Below are 19,168 nucleotides of genomic sequence, written 5' to 3'. Positions count from 1 at the left end.
GTGTGTGTGTGTGTGTGTGTGTGTGTGTGTGTGTGTGTGTGTGTGTGTGTGTGTGTGTGTGTGCGTGCGTGTGTGTGTGGGGGCACCAACACAGCACAGACGGGTGACCCATGTTGCACAACAACCCTTCCTGCAAGGACATACTTTACTAATTTAAAATCTATATTTCCTGGTTCAGTATTTTGCAAAAGAGGTGCTACTTAGCAAAAGCACATTTTCTTGGCAAATAATTCATAATTTTAGCTTTTCTTGCATACAGACTAAAAAAATAATTTCATCCTGGCAAACACACTTTACTATACTTTTCTAAATGCAAAATCACCAGAAAATAATAATGAAAAGAAAAGAAAATCCCCACTCTAAATAGTTGAGATTCTGTTTATAGCAAATCACAGTTTCTTTCTTTTTTTTCTCTTCGTTTTTGTCTTTTCTTTTTCTTTGCAGAGGAGTAGTTTTCATGTTATTACATTCTTCAAGGCATTCCAACTCCAGAAGCATCCAAGCACAAAAGTAATCTCAGAGATGACCTTTGCGAGATTTCAGCTCGATTGGATCGGAGTCTGATGTCGGGGGGATTCTGAGAGACGGAGGATTAAATATGATATGGATCATAACACAGCTAAAGTTGTGATGTGTGTCTAGTGTATGTAGAATATGCTTTRCTTGACTGAGTCGCATGGTTTAGCCCCAAAAATACACAAAAACAGAACGAGGGAAAATTTGTATCAGTATTGCTGATATACCTGCGTGAAGCCCAGCCCCTTTATTATTATTATTATTAATATTTTTACCAAGTTGTGTAGAGAAGAAGACTCTGGTGTCATAAACAAAGCAATTGATTGATTCCGTAAATCTTAGCTGCCATAAATCCGATCACAGTCCTACGAGACTTATTTACCACGCGTTTACAAACAGCAACAGTAAAACTATTGCTGATTTGTGGGATGAATCTTATTATATTTGAGCTTGGATTTAGCAGAAAACAGCTGACAGACCTTTGCTTGAATCGCTCCAGGTTCAGTCAGCTGTTCTCCCTCTCTCTCTCACACACACACACATACACTCACACACACACAACCACTAAAGAATGAGCAAATATCGCTCAGCATCCCGGGGGCTGCTTTATGTCATTTTGTTGAGTTCAGTGAGTCCCGCATTGCTTCCAATCTATCTGCTCCCGGCTTCTGAGATGAACGAAGAGAATAGTTCAGTCTGGATGCTGACACAGTCTGGAACAGAGCATCTTACAATGTTTTAAATCTTCCAGCAGCTTATTCACATTTTTTTTTACATGAAATTGTCATTCCTCTCGCTGTTATTTAAGTTTACAAAACAAAAGTAACAAAATTWAAAAAAARGAAGAAGAAAGGAGAAAAGTAGCACTTCTAAGGACCAGAGTCTGAGACGATCACGTACAGTATAGGCAGCATAGAAGAAGAAAGTTGGTTGAATAATCTATCATACAGTAGGTCACTTGAATAAAAGAGAGAAAGAGAGGAGTCTGTGATTGTCAGTCCTTCCTGTCTGAGGTTTCCAGTCGCACAGCAGATGTAGGTTTTTTATTTCCTCATTTTACTGGGATTTTTTATTCAGAGGTGTTGATGTGAAGACAGCTGATCAGTCTTCTTCATAACAAGTATCCCTCTCTCAGACTTTTTAACCAAACTGTTAAAAACACCAAATCTGTTCAACTTGTCACAGTTCATAATTTAAAAAATAAATAAATAAAAAAAGGAGGAAAACACAGCAGGTACGTACACAGACAGTGCTGGGAAGCTGCTTCAAGGTACTCTTTTGACATCAGAGGAGTTCATACACACTAAAATTATTTCTCACAGTTTTTGTCCAGCTCACACACACACACACACACACCCTGCCCTCTGTTATTGCACAGACATGTAACTTTTGTGAAAAGCGTTCCAGTGCAAGCTCGCCGTACAGCAGGGACGGATTTTGAGGACCTTGTTAACACCGCAGCCATGGCCTCTCCTGTTTACACTCACACAGGGGGGACATCATTTCTTTTTTTTAGCAACATGTCAAAACTGACTTCCAGAATGGGACGAACAGGCGACGGATCCGTCCCTGCTGTAGAGGACGGCGTCCACAAGGACAGGCTCGGTGGTCGTTACTGTAACAGGGAGCGTGACATAAAAACACATCCGCAACCCAGAATTATCTCACAAACTTCCGTCGCTGTTGCAAATAAAAAAAGGCAACCTTAAATATAGAAAGAAATGTACAAAATGCTTCGTCATTTATAAATAAAACTGGAAATCTAATCCACAAACATCAATATCATCAAGTGCTGTTAAGTAACAATACAGACCTACTCCTCCAAGTTGTTGCTCTACATCTAACTCAAATGGCTGTTAGTGTGTGAGCAGAGATTAAAGTTTTGTTAGAGTAAAATATGCGCCAGTAAAATGCCAAAAACAAACATTAAATGTGTTTTCCTGCATGCATATGAGCTGTATATACAGTAAGCGAGAGCTGTGAGTGAGTGAAGTGGTTTTCAATAACAGGGATGTGTGTTAAAGTCGTCTTCAGTGTGCACGGATTGCCAGTAAAATGTGTGTGTGTTTGTGTGTGTGTTTGTGTGTGTGGCTGTAGGAATGTGAAGGGAGCGTAAAAGTTGAAGTTGTGGCTAGCAAAACATCTGCTGGCCACATTAATGATGGATGTTCACTCGTCTTTTCTCCCCGAGGACGTTCCTCACCTCTCGCCTGCCCCCCTACTTCCATCTCCTCCATCAACTTTCTCCTCCGTCCCTTTATTCCCTCTCTGTATACCTCCCTGCTTCCATTCTGGCGCGCTTCCCCTCCATTCCGTCCCAATACGCGCGYTATTATTACCTCTGCTCGTATTCCTCCCCATCACTGCTCCTCACTTTGTTTTCTCCTCCTTCACCTCGCCTACCCTTCCCATCCCTCCATCTTCTCCTTCTCGGCCATAAAACAATAAGTCTTGAATGTCTGTGAGGAGACTGTGCTAATGGAGCCCATTAGGCTGTAATGAAATATACATTACACCATTACAGAGGACAGGGGGGCCTCAGCTAAAGCACTGCACCGCTCAAATAATAAAACATGTACAATTCAATTTCCTTCTCTGCCCCGTTTTGAGTGTCTTTCGGTGAGTGGGAGGGTGCGCGTGTGAGTTTTTTTTTTTCGGCCCCCCTCTAATGCAGATGTGGTTTTCGAGAACGTCTGAGTGCTGAGAGCCTTGATGATTTAATAGGGGTTGACCAAACGAACCACACCTTCAACAGCGCCGCCACCCGCACATCTGACCAAGATCCGACCACTCAAAACCTAAAGTCCCTCAGCAGCCGTTATGCCCCCCCACTCCAAATCCCACTTAGACCCACCCCCCGGACTTTCACTATGATCTCGCGATTGTTGGACAGCTGTGGACAAGTGAATCAATTGACCTCCGACACGAGCGCTTGACATCACAAGTGGGGCATCTGCCACTTAGGAGTTATAGAGGGGAGGGGGGTGGGGTTAGTCTTCATGTTACCCTGTGCAGTCCAGGCCTGAGGAAAGTAAAATGCAAACAGATAACAGTGGTAAAATGCAGCATGCAGACGTGGATGAGCCTTAAATCACAGACTGCCTTCCCCCCGTTTTTTTTAATCCTTTTGTCACGGCGGTCCTTAAAAGCCTTGGCTGCAGCTGTGTTGTCGCTGATTGTTTTTCTGCATCAGCAAAAATTGGCCAACCCGAAATTATCTTTTCATCACACCTCCTAATTTCGTCTGACAGGCAGGAAAGCAGATTGTGTTTACACTTCCGCCCTTTTTTTTCTCTCCCCTGGCCATCGCTGCGTTGCACTCAATTTACCGTACGCATACTAATGTGTCGGTCGTCGCACTCGCGGGTCGCCTTGCTGGTTGAACGCTGAGGAAAACATGGACGTAGCGTTCTAAAGAGACTGAAAGACAGACGGGCGGACAGACAGACAGAGTGAGAGAAGAAACACAGTGTCTCGTTGCGGATCGTTTTCCTTCTGAAAATGTAGTCTCTTATTTACAAAGCAAAGCGATGGGAGCGTCTGGAAATCCTCCCTCTTGCTGCGCCTGCTTGAGCTTCCCAGATGCTCCAACATGTCCTGGTGTCTGACAGGCAGCAAGGGATAAGTCTCTTCATTTAATTTCTTTTGATCAGTTTTTATTTTTTGTTTAGTTTCTTTCTTTGTTTCTTTTTTTTTTTTTTTTTTTTGTACAATATAGCCCCAGTAAGTTTAAAGCGTCACTTTACATAAAAGTCTCTTCAGGGAGGAAAGTTGGATTGCAGAAAGGAGAGGAAATTGGCYGGGAGGAGAGAAGCAATTGGGGATGAGTTGAAGAATTGTCTGATTGCCTTGAAGAGAGCTTCACATCCTGTACACACACACATACACACACTCACACACACACACCTGCATGTGCATCAAACACTTCAGTTTGAAGGGTTACAATGCCCTGCTGGGCTTCTTCACGCACACACATGCAACTTTAAATCCACATACAGACCACACACGTCACACACACGTTCAAAACTCCTTTTCATCCCGCCGCCGTGTTCAGCCCAGAATATCCAGGTATACGGGCGAGGCCTTGGCCAGATTAAGTAGCAGACTGTGGATTTCTTTAATGTTGAGTCTCATGTGTGGCTCCCTCTGCCAGCAGCCCAGCATCAGGTCGTACACCTCTTTGGGACAGGTCCGGGGACGCTGCAGCACCCGACCTTGAGTTATACACTCGATCACCTGCAGAAGGAAGAAGCAGAAAAGACAGAAATGCAGACGTGGCCTTCGATTTCTGCCACCGTCTCGGCCAGCGGCCGGGGTGAAATTCGCCACTTTCCACAAAGTTCAGTGCTTCTTTGATAAATATCTTCTGTAAAAACKGTGTCACCTTGCATACGCCTGGAAATGTCACCGTAAATAAATTATTTGCTAAAGCCCAAGGTGTTATGCAGAGGAACAGCCGWATGAAGCAAACTGAGAAAGTCTTAGTCACAACTTGTGCATCGAGTCTTTAATACTAATTATTAACAAATAGGACTGAGAGTTTAAGTAGAAATGAAGACGTGTAGCTGAAGGAAAGTAAAGGCCTTATTTCCTCACATCTACTTGTAAATTACCTACATTTTTGCCAGGCCATAACATAAGCCTGTTATAATTTCCTCAAACATTAAGCACRCCCTGCTGTGCTCATGGAACGAACGCCACTTAATGGCTTTTATTAAGCCGCCAGAAACAGCTGTGGCTTACAAATTGCTGGATATCAGGGATCCAATCTGTTTGAAAGTTGTCATTTAGGCGAGCAATCAAGCAAAGCTACTCCTCCTCATTCCGTGATTGCTATCAGCTCGTGTGAGCAGATGAGTAATTGATATCTAGTTATGGAGGAAAAACTCCTGGTTTTGTGGGAGAGATATCAGATTCAGGGTCGAGGAGGTGAGCGACCTGCGAAAGAGGAGACTTGCTGGTTGTTTATGAGAAAAGAAGACCTGATCAGTGTTAAAAAGGTTAATTCTTGGATGTAGCTCGAACTGAGAGCATCATTAGGTTCAGGCTGGTGAGGACAGAGTTTAAGGGAAGGGTTAAGGAGCTATGAGACAGCTGTGTTCTTTTCTTTTTATTTTCTTACATCCAGTAATTTCTTTGTCATTTCCTTGYCATCAGAAGTAAAGCTGAGTGGACGTCTCATTATATAAGAAAAGGTGATTTGAGCAAATTGGTTGTTTAGGAAATTGTTTTTCTTACTATTAGGTAGTGATGTTCGATACYGCCAATTTTCTTTCCGATACCAATACCAAGTAAAATTTGGCTTGTATTGGTGATACCGATCCGATACTGATACTTTGTGATAACACAAATAATGTGTCTGCTAAATCTTAAAAAGTAGCGTTTTTCAAATAACCGCTTTGTAAATAATGCACGACATAGTAATTTATTTATTAATTCAAAAGTCTTTCTAACCCTAACCCTACATTTGTTTAGCACAATTTACAATTCTTATTCTAAAGAAATATAAGAATTTTTGAATAATGAATAAATGTGATATAAATAAATGCGGGCGGCACGGTGGCTCAGTTGGTAGAGCTGATGCCTCTCAGCAAGAAGGTAACCGGTTCAAATCCCGGTCCGGGGACCTTTCTGGGTAGAGTTTGCATGTTCTCTCCGTGCATGCGTGGGTTCTCTCCGGGTACTCCGGCTTCCTCCCACACACCAAAAACATGACTATTAGGTTAATTGATAACTCTAAATTGTCCCTAGGTGTGAGTGAGAGAGTGAATGGTTGTTTGTCTCGTTTGTCTCTATGTGTGTCCCTGTGATGGACTTGCGACCTGTCCAGGGTGTACCCCGCCCCTCGCACTGTGACTGCTGGATATGGGCACCAGTGACCCACGCAACCCTGAAAAGGAAGAAGCGTGTACAGAAAATGGATGGATGGATGGATGAATAAATGTGAGAAAATATTCTAAAAGTTGTTACTTTGTATATTTTGTAGCATTGTTTGTGGGTTTGCAATTAGGTCCCTGGCCAGAGTTAATGCTGTTTGGGAGGCAAAAAGTTTGGGAACCCCTCATCTAGAATTTAATTACAGACGAAGTCGATTTTATGTTAAAATGACTTGCCATACATCTACAGACTGAGTGACTGACTGAGCATGTGCCATTGTGCTTATCCACCCAAGTGGAAGGAAAAGTAGTTCCCTCCCACCACATATAATAAAGACAAGATTGGAATAGTTTAGTTATTTTCTACTATTTTCTACTATTTTCCTGTTAATGATATAGATGTGAAATAACTAAAGTATCAAAGTATCGATATTTTGAGTTTAGTATCGATTCTAGAACATAAAGTTCTGGTATCGATAGTATCGATATTTCAGTATCGATCTGCACATCACTGCTWTTAGGTTCACAATCTCCTACAAAATCTTGCAAGATGTGTTCACAGTCAAAGTTGGGGAGGATGCTCAGCTACAGCTACACCAAATTTTAGCTCAATATCTGTAAAACTGACCAAGTTAAAAACATGTATGTGTTTATTAGGTTTGATTAGCTGTGGCAGCTGRCTTTAATTGGGTTGGATCTAAACGTTATGCTGTGTTCCCGTTGATATTTCTGACTTGGAGGAGTAGTAAGCTACAGCTGGAACGCCCTTTGAGTTGCAGTGTGTGACATTATCGTTTCAACACGGCTGATCCTTACATCAACAGTGAGTGGAACTCTTATTTTTATGGTTTTTAGCAGCTCTGTGTTGTACTTGTAGTACTTATTAGGTCAGTGGTGTCCAAAGCGGGGCCCGCGGGCCAAAACTGGCCCACCAGGCCACTTGATTTGGCCCAYCAGCAGTTGTCTTAGTTMTTAGATTGAGACATTTAGATTAAATTTAAGCCCGTATCTAGATTTGCACACCTTATAAGACTACATATRCTAAAATTTTAAATGTGAAAAGTCCCATGAGCCTTTGCTGCCTGAGGATACGTTGATTTTTCTCCATGTCCATGGGCTGAAAATAAAAAAAATGTGGGCAACCACACTGGCTGATAACTTAATCTTAAAAATAAAACAACTTTACTTTGCATTTCATATATTATTGCATTTGGCCTGTGGCCCTCAGACTGATTAGAATTTTGGCCCTTTCAGGGAAAATGTTTTTTAATTTTGGCCCTCTCAGGAAAAATGTTTGGGCACCCCTGTATTAGGTGATATGTTTTAATGCTGTTTAATGCAGCATAGAGTGCTATTGTTGTGTTACTGTTGCCTTATTAGATCAATTGATATCACTAAAATCTTCTTGATTTAAGCAAAGAGGTTGTTTGGGAAGTTGTTGTTTATTTTTAGGTTCTCTAAGAACTAAAAATCTGAAAGGAAAAAATCCTGAGCGAAAAAACTCAATTCTGTCATTTATCAAAAATTGTTATAATGAGGTAAAACAGTTTCTGCAGTAGTTTCATATTTTGCTTTATGTAAAATACAACCGTCCAAGTATGAACTTTCAAATGTTGTCTTGTTTTTACATTGCAGTCCATTTGATTTGTTACTAAACAAACCCCAAAAATCAGGAAGATATTTTATTTATTTTTATAAAACATGGTTTCACGTTCCACTCCAAAATGAAAACCTATCTTCCTCCCCAATTATTTCAGCACTGATCTCTGACAACAGACCATTTCACTTTATGTTACTGTGAGTAATTATCAAAGCACAACTTGCAAAACAACTAAAGATAATAACTCAGTGCAGCTGTGCTCCTTTTCAGGTGTCAGGAAAACGCTTTGCTCCCTAATCTGTTGCAGCCACAGCATCAGATCAGAAACAGCTCGCAGAGCTTGTAATTTTATGTGAGGTTGAGAAATGACCCGGACTCATTTAATCATCGCATTTTTGTACAGAATTACTAATTACGCATCGAGGTTTATTTCCATTGAGGGTTCTGTTTTATTTTATTTTTTTACTGATTGTTACTATAGCTTGCTTTTAGTGTCAAGGTCTGTAGATATTTGGATGTTATATTTATCTCCTGCAGGCAAGAAAGGCAACAGTTTTGTGTGTGGGTTCATTTGTCTTTGTCTGTTAGCAAAACATGTCATTGACCACTGGACCAATTTTAATGAGTCTCTCAGAAAGTGATCACTGAATGTCTCACTGAAACTGATCAACTTTTGGATTCWCTTCAATTCAAGCTGTCTGCGACAGCTAATCAAACTTAGCAAACACAAAAGTGATTATAAATCTGTCAGTTATGCAGATATTGAGCTAAAACTTGGTGTGTTATTAGCTGAGAGTCATCTCTGTCACGTAATTAAGTGATAAAATAATTGGCAAGGGTTTTATGTTAAAGAATGCACATCATGCTTTTAAATTCTTCTTTTTCACATTTAAATAATACAGTTGGGGTCTATATAAAATGGAGCTGATGAACTAGGTTATTCTAGTTTTATTTAATAAACATGCATATCGTTTTGTTTGGATTGTTTGTATATTAAACAGATTTCCCCTCATTTAGCAGGTTTATTGATGCTTTTGTCAAAAACTTGCATGGGAGTAATACAGATTTTTGGTGAAAATTACAGATTTTTAAGGGTTAAGATACAAGTAAGCATCCAAAGGGGCTGACATATATGAATACATGTATTTTTAAGGCTAATTTAGGGCTRTTTCCTATTAGTTCTTTGTTGATGTTTTATTAGTTAATTCTAGTTTTTGTGCTCCTGCTGATCTGACTCTGATTGTTTTCACCTGTGTCTCGTTAGCTTAGACCCTTCCTCCTCTGCCCCTCCTGTCTGGACTGGCTTAAAGGGWTCCCTGATTAGTTGTAACATTAGACTTTATTTGATAAACTTATATTTTAACTGTAAAATAAAGACTGTAAAAATACTGTAGGCTGTTTAGTTTTTATAACTTTTTAAAAATATATTTTAACACGGACAGAGCCATTTTATTTACACACAAAGCATTCTGGGTAAATGATGACGTGGATAGGTCCTCGGTGTGAGTGAGCTATATCCACCCTGAAGGTTAATCTTGGACAATATCTGATGATCGACTCTTTTAAATGAAACCAGAGAGCGTTGACAGAGAGGAGAAGGTAGAAATGACTCAGCCTGTAACTGAAAATATRGATGGAGGACAACAGAGCTGCTTCATGGAAGAAGAACCTCAGCTTAGCCTGTTAGCCTCTGTCCTAGCACCGACGTTATATTGCCTTATATGTATTAGCTCGGTGCTAGCGCGACAAACAAGCTAAACTGAGGTCCTCCATCCATATTTTCAGTTACAGGCTGAGTCATTTCTACCTTTTCCTCTCTGTCAGTGCTCTCTGGTTTCATTTAAAAGAGTCGATCATCAGATATTGTCCAAGATTAATCTTCAGGGTGGATATAGCTCGCTAGCAGCCTCACAACGATGACCTATCCACGTCGTCTTTTACCCATAATGCTTTGCGTGTATATAAAATGGCCCCATCCATGTAATATATATTTTAAATTTTTGATTTAAAAATTGTAAAAACTAAACAGCCTACAGTATTTTTACAGTCTTTATTCTACAGTTAAAATAATTGTTTATCAAATAAAGTTTATTGTTACAACTAATCGGGGATCCCTTTAAGTTATGCATTTTAGATTAATGGGAGTTTATTGTGTTCAACAGACATATTGTTTTTCCTCAGCACCTTTAGTTCTAATTAAAGTTATTTGTTGCTGCTTCCTGTGTTTAATTTATAATCACAATAGACCTCTCGGTATATAAGACAATGGGCCTCATGCAAGAACCGTTCATATGGACAGATTTGTTCTTAAGTTGTGCATATGAGTGATTTAGAACTTGTCGCATTCACCAATTTTCTCGTATTGTAAGATTTTTTTCAGACACAAGCAAAATTCACGTGTGGTCCAGACCTGTCGTATATTTTACATGCAGTCAGTCTGCTGTTATCAAGATAGATTTTATTCACTAATAACTTTATATTTCATTAGTTTGAAGAGATTTTGAGTTGAAAATAAATCACACTCCATAATTATGTTGACAATAAACTATTCTATTTGAATTGGAATTATAATTTTAAATGTATTAATGTAGCCTAATGATATAATTTAAATTGTCTATTTATGCTACTAACACCACAATATTAATATGAAGATCTCAAACTATAAACCTGCTTCAATTAAATAATATTAATTGAAGTTTAATTTGTTTCGGTCATGAAGTCAATGGGAGGTGAACATCAACAGCTTTATTTAGACATACTGTACAGTAGATCATATTTTTTTAATCAAATTTTATTTTGTTGAGATTTATTCAGCACATCAGCTATGCAAGACTGACTGCCATTATTTTTCCAAAGTGCCAGACATATTTTGGAGACATTCAAGAAACAAGAAAGTATAAAATATAACAATGACTATTTAGCAGTATACAGCAGTCATCACTTCATTCCTTGGCTTTAGCAGGTCCTTTAATTCTACAGCTGACGCYGCTAAAAATAACAGATTTTCTGTATCTCTGAGAGCAGGACTTCAATAACCAATGTCATGAAGTTCTTCTTTTTACTTTTCGCTGCCATTTTAATGAATGAACACTTCCTGCTATGTGAGGCAGGAAGTGTAGCCTTATTTGGTATTATTGGGGCGGTAATTATGCTAATTTCCTCTCCTCGTGCACGAGCACCTGTATTTGTACAGGTGGCATTCATTATGTTTAYGCTGCTCATTTACACATTTCCTTAAGTTAGAAGCATTTGCTGAATCTGATGTGGCACGYTCATACGACCATTTGCACAAAAAAAAGTTAGAGAAATTTAGGATAAGAAATACGAAAATGTTCTTGCATGAGGTCCATTGCCTTGAAATAAACTCACACTTTTACTGCTTTTTATTTGATAGTTTATAAAGGTAAGATTGTGTTGATAATGGATCACATATCACATATTTTAAAGTAGTTTATATAAAAAAAAATGAAATAAAGCGTTTTGTACCTCATTGTTGGAGAGCTGGTACCACGGTTGTTTTCCATAGGTGAAGATCTCCCAGAGGACAACTCCTAGACTCCAAACATCACTTTCTGTTGTGAACTTCCTGTACATGATGCTTTCAGGGGGCATCCAGCGGATGGGCAGCATGGTGTGACCTCCAACCTTTTAAAGAAACACACATATAGGAACTATTATTTTATTGCAAAAATGAAGACATGAAAGAGCCCAGAGGCGTAATTATTCCATTTTATTGGATCARTTTCTGAAACATCGTGCATCTTCTTGCTTCTCTCGCAGTGGCATGAGTTTCAACCTGTTTTAAAGTACCACTGCAAACATTTCATTCCTGCCAACCGCTGCCTGAGGCGCTTCACCGSATGAATTTTGATGGTTCGGTGCAGCAGATTGCATCATTCCTGTGACTGTAGCACACTTCAGCCTGATAAATCTGTTTACCTGAAGAGTGTAGTTTTGTTTTATGTGAGGCATTTCCTCAAACAAATGGAGAATTTATAGTGAGATGTATCTGCTAGTGATTCCACAAGAATTGAACAATTCTTCAGCAACTGGAACTGGTGAAATGTGGAACATTCATYGTCAGCGACCAAACGTGTGAACTACGACAGCAAATCAATGCATTCCTCTTATTATTGTAAATTACTGTATGTCAATATGTTTATAGGCACTATTAAAAATTTAGTTAGTTGAATATTTATCCAGTTAGACTTTAAGTTATATTTTGGAATAATTCTCAGAGAGCAGAAATAATGAGTTGCTCCCACACAGGCTGTCTGAGAGACAACCGGTCATTTCATTATGCACTCTAATCTGAGCTCGCCTGTTAAACTGTCATATTCATTTGCAGTTTTTATTGTTCATAAAGACTTCTCATTTCAGCTGAAACTCACATTATCACCAGAGGCTTGAAGCCGGTCAATATTGGCTGCAGATTATTATCTTTTAATGCTAAAAATGAGCAAATATAAAAGCACTCCCTACACTTTTTACTGGTTTCACTCAGGCACAATCTTTGTTGCTAAACTGACTGAAACAGTTAAACCCAGTCATTCCATCAGTCATTTTATGTTTTAGATGTTTGTGAAATAAAACTTTAATGCTTTTTTAAAATTAGCCTTAAGCAAAAATGGTGTAAAAAGAATAAAATCTAATATGTGATTTTTGTTAGGCGTTGTCAGTGATCCCCCAAAGCAGAACTAACAACTTACACACAAAACCACATTAACTGCTTTGATATGGCTGAGAGTTATCTGCTATCACTTTTAATAATTAAATAAGTTCTTAATAACAGAGTTTGAATTGTTTTAATCTGCATTTTAAACTAAGAAATGGGGAAAAAACCAGCTGGGGTCCATGAATGTTGACGAATACAAATATTTACAAGACAGTTTTAATAAAGTAATAGTTGGATTGAATGAAGTATTTTGAGTAGAGAATATTTGTCAGTATCTTACCTGCAGCAGAAAACAGAAAGAGTAGGGAATAAAATGAAATAATTAAGTTCATAACTAGTCAAAGTTTCACTAGTTTCACCTTATTTAAGCTACTGTGCAGAAATTTGGAGTAGTAATTATAAAACATTACATTAACCTTTGTACTCTCCAGAAAAAAGAAGTTTGTATCAGTCTCAATGCAAGTTACAGGGATCATAAAAACCATCAGGTCAAAATACTGAATTTCTTTCTGATAAAGTTCCAAACACTACAAATTTTGTACAGAGCTGATGAAGAAAATATATTTCTTTTTCTGYAAGGAAGTTAAGTTTAAGGGGCATTTGTCAGTTCAAAGTTGTTATTGTGCACACTGTGAGAAACAATCTTTGTGTTTCTGTGTGTGGAGTTAAAACAATGTTCAAACATAAGATTGTTTAAAAGAAAATATTAATAGATTATTTTTAGRAATTATAAATATACATAAAAATAAGACAATAGCCTGCGTTAAGAAATATTATTTGAATATTTCTATTATTTCCATTAGTGGTTGTGTTAATAAGGAATTGGATTAGTAAACRTTGATAACTAATAGTGAAGGGGTGGAGTCAAATAAATATGTACATCCTCCCACTCCTTTTTGAGGTGAGCTATACATATAAAAGTGTATTAATATTTGTGCACTTTTAACTTAATTTAATTAATTTTTTCCRTGTATGTTCTTATTTTTTCTCCCTTCTTTGCCCAAAATAATAATTAAAATGYTTGCAACAAACCAAACAGTTTATTAATACGTGCTTACATGAAATATGTTGCAATACACAGCAGGATATGTTCCAACACAACCAGTTTTTTACATAATGAACCATCTGATGCAAAAGTGATGCAATGAAGACGTTCATATAAGAGTTCACTTTAACCAAATGTTTGAGGTTTGAGCTGAAATRAACAAAGGCTAAAATCCACACTTTATGAGACCACAGTCAGATTAGCTGTTAGCTTGACTCTTTCATGAGATTTTGTCTTTGATTTTCCAAATTAAGATTATTTAAACAGCTGCCTCCTGCAGGTAAGATATTGACTACAGACATCTGCATAGAAGTTCAGAATTCCAAACAATTGTTTTTAAATGAGTTGTTTACACTAAAATTATATCACAGGGATCATCAAGACTGGTACAAATGCTTGATAGTAGAGTAGAGTCAGCTGCATATTTTACTGAATGATGTTTTTGTTGAGATAACCACCCGTTTTTTCAGCAGCTCCTAATACCAGTAATTAAATGATGCAATTCAAACATTTAGCAACTCAGCTATGAAATTGTGAAACTAATTCTAGATTAGATTAGACAATATTTAATGAAAACAATAAGTATTTTATATTCTTTAAGACACATCTTCTTTTTTTCTATACAACAAATTAATGCTAATGTTATTTTAAAGCGAGTTTGTATTTCAGTTCCAACCAAATGACCAAATTTCTAGAAAATAAAGTAGGTTCCAGGAGCTGAACTTGCTACAATTAAAAAAGTTTGATTTATTTTTTCCAAATCAAAATCAAGTGCTCCATTCTAACTCTTCCACTCCCAGTTCTGCATGCTGAAACAGGACCCCCCCCCCCCACACACACACACACACACACACACTCCTGCTCCGAACATGAATCTACCAACTGATCTGCGCTCCGCTGCACAGCACAGATAGCACAGTACATTTTTTTCTGGGTTTATGCCTGTTATTAATGGCCTGATTCTCACATTTTGCCTGTTTTCTGTGTTAGTCAGTGGGTTATTTAATGTACTCATAAAACGCGGGCGGTCACATGGATAGCCATCAGGCTCACTTTTATGTCTTGGGGAAATATACCTGCCTTCATCTCTGCAGATTTTATTCTTCATAACCAGGCTCTGACTGCGCTCGGTGTGATGAAACGTCCACCTCCTTASTTGTCAATTTATCAGTAAAAGTCAAAATGTGAAGCACTGGAAAGGCAGGATAACGTTATGCTATTTTTTTCTTTAGAAGCAAAGTTTTATTGGATGATTTGGTCTTAAATGAAAATCTCAAACATTTGATATTTTATTCACACAGACACTCTTTAGTTAACTTAAAGACAAGACAAAGTGCACAAGCTCCTTATTTCCCTTGCCTTTTGTCACAAACTAAATACTGTTTTGCAAAGATTTGACAAAATTAAACAAATCAATTTTTTACGGTGTGAATGATGAGTGACTAAAGAAAGTTGCTGAAGAACAAAGGTTAAACCAAACAGAAGCTAAAATCAACAAGGCTAAAATTAGTCAACCAAAACTGAAAGCTAACATGAGCAAAAATATAACTAAAGGATGAGGGCAGCAAAGGACAAGAACTGATGGAAATAAATTTCAGAGAATAATATTTTTCAGGGATTGAAAGAGATCTCCTTATATTTCTATGGAGAAAATGTGAATATAGCCCAAAAATATAAAAGTTATAAATATTAAAGGTCTTACTATTTCCAATCGAGCCAAACATTTTAATTTATGAAGGGTTGAAACAGCATAAAACAGCTGCAGTGGTTGTATTACAATAAAGATTTAGAAGGAACAATAAACAGGAAAACAATAGTGTGCATGCTGACTCAGCATTCATACAATCAAAAGGCTCAGACCCAAATAAGGTTGATTTGCAAACTTTAACAAGTAGTTTATTAAGTAAGTAGTCTAGTTTATTTGAACAGATCTTCATTTCTATCAATGTACATTTAAAGAAGTAAAACAGGTGTTTTGTCCTGAGTTGAAATTGGGATTTATACTTTAAATATTTTAAACCGTAATTACGACAAAATTCAAAGACAAATAATTTCTGCCTATCTTTGTGTCAAAATTAAATAAAACGAGGACATTAAGGTCCAAATAAGTTTAAGCTTTGACTCTGAAACACATTTCCTATATTCTTGAATTATGTTTTAATAAAAAGCAGTGATGCTAAGATTACTAAACAAAATTAGTAGTCAAGTTGTGTTAATTGGTTTTCCAGTTGCTTTTTGACAGTAAAGGATTGTATTCTGCTTTATTGCTAGATTTCTGTCAGCTCACTGATGCTCCCCGGACTCGCTCGGATCCATTAGTCTTTTTGYTTTATTCATCATAGCTGATCATTTCCCCCGATGGTCTGAAATATTAATATTGGTGTTTTGAACTGCTGCGCTACAGTTCTTGGTTTTCTGCTTGTTAATCGTGTGCATGTGTGTGTGTGTGTGTGTGTGTGTGTTCGAGGAGCAACGTGAAGGGCGGTCTGAGCATACCAGCAGTAACAAGGCTGAATTATAGAGAAAACCTGAAGAGAAAGCACATAAAAGCAGAGAAAAAAGCAGCAGAATAAATGTTCTGCTCATTGGGGAGGAGGCAGAATCAAATACTGAGACGGTTGTGTTTACTCTTGAGCTGTCTCAAGACCAAACACTTGCAAGGACACCTCACTGATCATTGTCTGTCTTGTATCTGCTGCCAGTTTCTTTTGTTGTCTGCCTTTGCTTTTTATTTATTTATTTATTTTTATGACTCTCCTCTCTTTCTCTCTGTACCATGTTCTTTCATCATCTCTCAGCCCACCTGGCTATCCCTCCACCTCAGTGTTTCATAAATATGCATCATTTCAGCCAGACGTCTGTCTACTGTTCCAAGTAATAACCCCCAACCAAAAAAAAAAAAAAAAGGAGAAAATAAAGCAGAGGAACAATGTGAGGTCTTCTCTGTATCTTCCTGGAGGATGCGGCATCCATGGCAACCGCATCGTTTAAAGCATTACGAGATGATATGTAGGCGGGTCTTACGCACATGACCCCGCCTACTCTTTGTTACACAGACAACCTTAAACGGCCTCTGTGTTGCTATGGAAACAAATATATATTATTGCCTTGAAGGCTGCAGTGCTTGTGGAAAGTTTTCAAAGCCCCCTATAATTTATTTTTATTTTATTTATTTATTTTTTTACGTTTGATTGCGTTTCAAAATCTTCCTGAATGTGACCAACAGGCCAGTCRACTCTCAAGAGTGTCTGAAGATGAGGAAAAACTAACAGTAAAATAACTATCAATGCTGAGTGCCACCATCTGAGGATTTCATGGTGAGCAGGACAGAAGCAGCTAAAAACCCAYACCGGAAACAAAATTCTCTGGTTGATGAAACAAAAATGTCACTGTTGGACCAAATGCAGAGCAGCAGCTCACTAATACAGTTTGTTTTGTTGTCTATTTTAATTAGGATTTTAATTAAACTTTCATAAAATAGTCACTCAGTGAAAATTTCCAGCAGAATAACTTATAAACTTTTATAACTTCAATTATAGGCTGCCACAGAAAACAACAAAAAACTGATACACAGTGGGTAAAAAAAGTACTGAACACGTCACCATTTTTCTCAGTAAATATATTACTAGAGGTGCTAATGACATGAAATTTTCACCAGATGTCGGTAACAACCCAAGTGATCCATACATACAAAGAAATCAAACCATAAATATCCAGAAATGAAGTTATTTGTAATAATGTGGAATGACACAGGGAAAAAGTATTGAACACATGAAGAAAGGGAGGTGTAAAAAGGCATGGAAAGCCAAGACACCAGCTGAACTCTCTCAGTAATTAGAAAGCAAGCCTGTCCCTTGTCAGTGCAAATTAATATGTATGCACGCTCACCACCAAGACTCCACTGCTGAAGAAACAACATGTTGAAGCTCCTTTAAAGTTTGCTGCACAACATTTAGACAAGCCTGTGTAATACTGGGAGAATATAGTCTGGTCAGATGAGACCAACATTGAACTGTTTGGATGCCAGAATACACATCATGTTTGGAGGTCAAATGGCACTGCACATCAGCCCAAAAACACCATACCAACAGTGAAGTTTGGAGGTGGGAACATCATGGTGTGGGGCTGTTTTTCAGCATATGGTACTGGCAAACTTCAAATAATTGAAGGAAGGATGAGTGGAAAAATGTACAGAGACATTCTTGATAAAAATCTGCTTCCATCTACCAGGATGATGAAGATGAAACGTGGCTGGACATTTCAGCAAGACAATGAGCCCAAACACAAAGTCAAGGAAACTCTCAGTTGGTTTCAGAGAAAGAAACTAAAGCTGCTGGAATGGCCCAGCAGTAATATATTTACTGAGAAAAATGGAGACGTGTTCAATACTTATTTTACCTGCTGTATAAACAGTTTTACAGATATAGAGCTACAATATTGCAGTATTAGCCCAACACATTGCACAATATTTGCTTGAAACCTTAGTATAAACTCTTGGCAACAACCATGTTTGTCCGTTAGAGAAATATCACAATAATACTTATTTAGCCTTAACCATTTAGAAATTAACATTGAAAAATCATTATTGAAGAATGATTCATACTTAATTTGCTAAATTAACACACTTATGTATAATTTTCCAATAAAAGTTAGCTACTTCCAAAACCAACAGTTTATTCATGCCTATTAACTCATGAATTAACTATTCTATATATTTCATTTAAACATATGTAAATGCTCTTAAACCTGTGGCCCTTCGAGGTTATTCTACATTACTACTACAATACTCAAAAAACAAATAGTCTTTAGAAGCGTTCACAAAAAGATTTAACTTACTACTAGCAACTGCCTACTGATGCTCTGCAGGATTAGTAGAGTCAATTCAGTATGAATAAGCATGATTAAACAATGAATGTTGGTTCTGGAAGTAATTAGCCTTTATTGATAAATCTGTCCTGATGCATCTCAGTAATCCAGGTAGAAATATCAAAAAGAAAAAATGATTACCGGTAGGTCCTCTGGACGGGCAGTCAGGGCACTAATGATCTATTGTTTGGCTGATGGTCCTCTTTTTCATGTGAACAAACCTGTTTATCCACCAAGTGGAGGCAGTACTTATAAGGCTGAGTTCACCTGAAACTCCTCAGACTGAAGAAGTCTGATGAAGGAGTGACAAAACGTTTCATTAAAGAAGAACCCATATGGAGGACCATTAATAAATCAGTTTATTTAGAACTTTTAAAAGGCTATGAATCATCCTTAATTAAAGATGTTTTTGAATTAAACTAAATATTTATTAAGGATTAAGTAAGTATAAATAAGATGTAGTTATTATAAAGTGCTACCTATCTCAAACCATTATATTATTATTATTATTATTATTATTATTATTATTATTATTATTATTATTATTATTATTATTAGATGTACATCCATTAATATTTGGAGTCAGCTCA

The 19,168-nt window shown here is 37.5% G+C and overlaps 1 protein-coding gene across 5 annotated transcripts in view; it reads right to left on the bottom strand.

Moving 5' to 3' along the window:
- Nucleotides 1-121: 121 nt before the first annotated feature.
- ntrk2a (neurotrophic tyrosine kinase, receptor, type 2a) overlaps nucleotides 122-19,168 on the bottom strand; it is a 71,054-nt gene continuing 52,007 nt past the window's right edge. For all 5 annotated transcript variants that reach the window (XM_014030735.1, XM_014030738.1, XM_014030736.1 and 2 more), the window contains 2 exons: nucleotides 11,479-11,637; nucleotides 122-4,752 (listed from right to left, as the gene is read on the bottom strand). In XM_014030735.1, the coding sequence (XP_013886189.1) occupies nucleotides 4,567-4,752; nucleotides 11,479-11,637 (345 nt within the window). In that variant the 3' untranslated portion in view covers nucleotides 122-4,566. The remainder of the gene's footprint in view (nucleotides 4,753-11,478; nucleotides 11,638-19,168) is intronic.

Source organism: Austrofundulus limnaeus, unplaced genomic scaffold, assembly GCF_001266775.1.
Source record: "Austrofundulus limnaeus strain Quisiro unplaced genomic scaffold, Austrofundulus_limnaeus-1.0 Scaffold1110, whole genome shotgun sequence".
NCBI lineage: Eukaryota > Metazoa > Chordata > Actinopteri > Cyprinodontiformes > Rivulidae > Austrofundulus > Austrofundulus limnaeus.
This window is presented reverse-complemented; position numbering and strand designations above follow the sequence as displayed.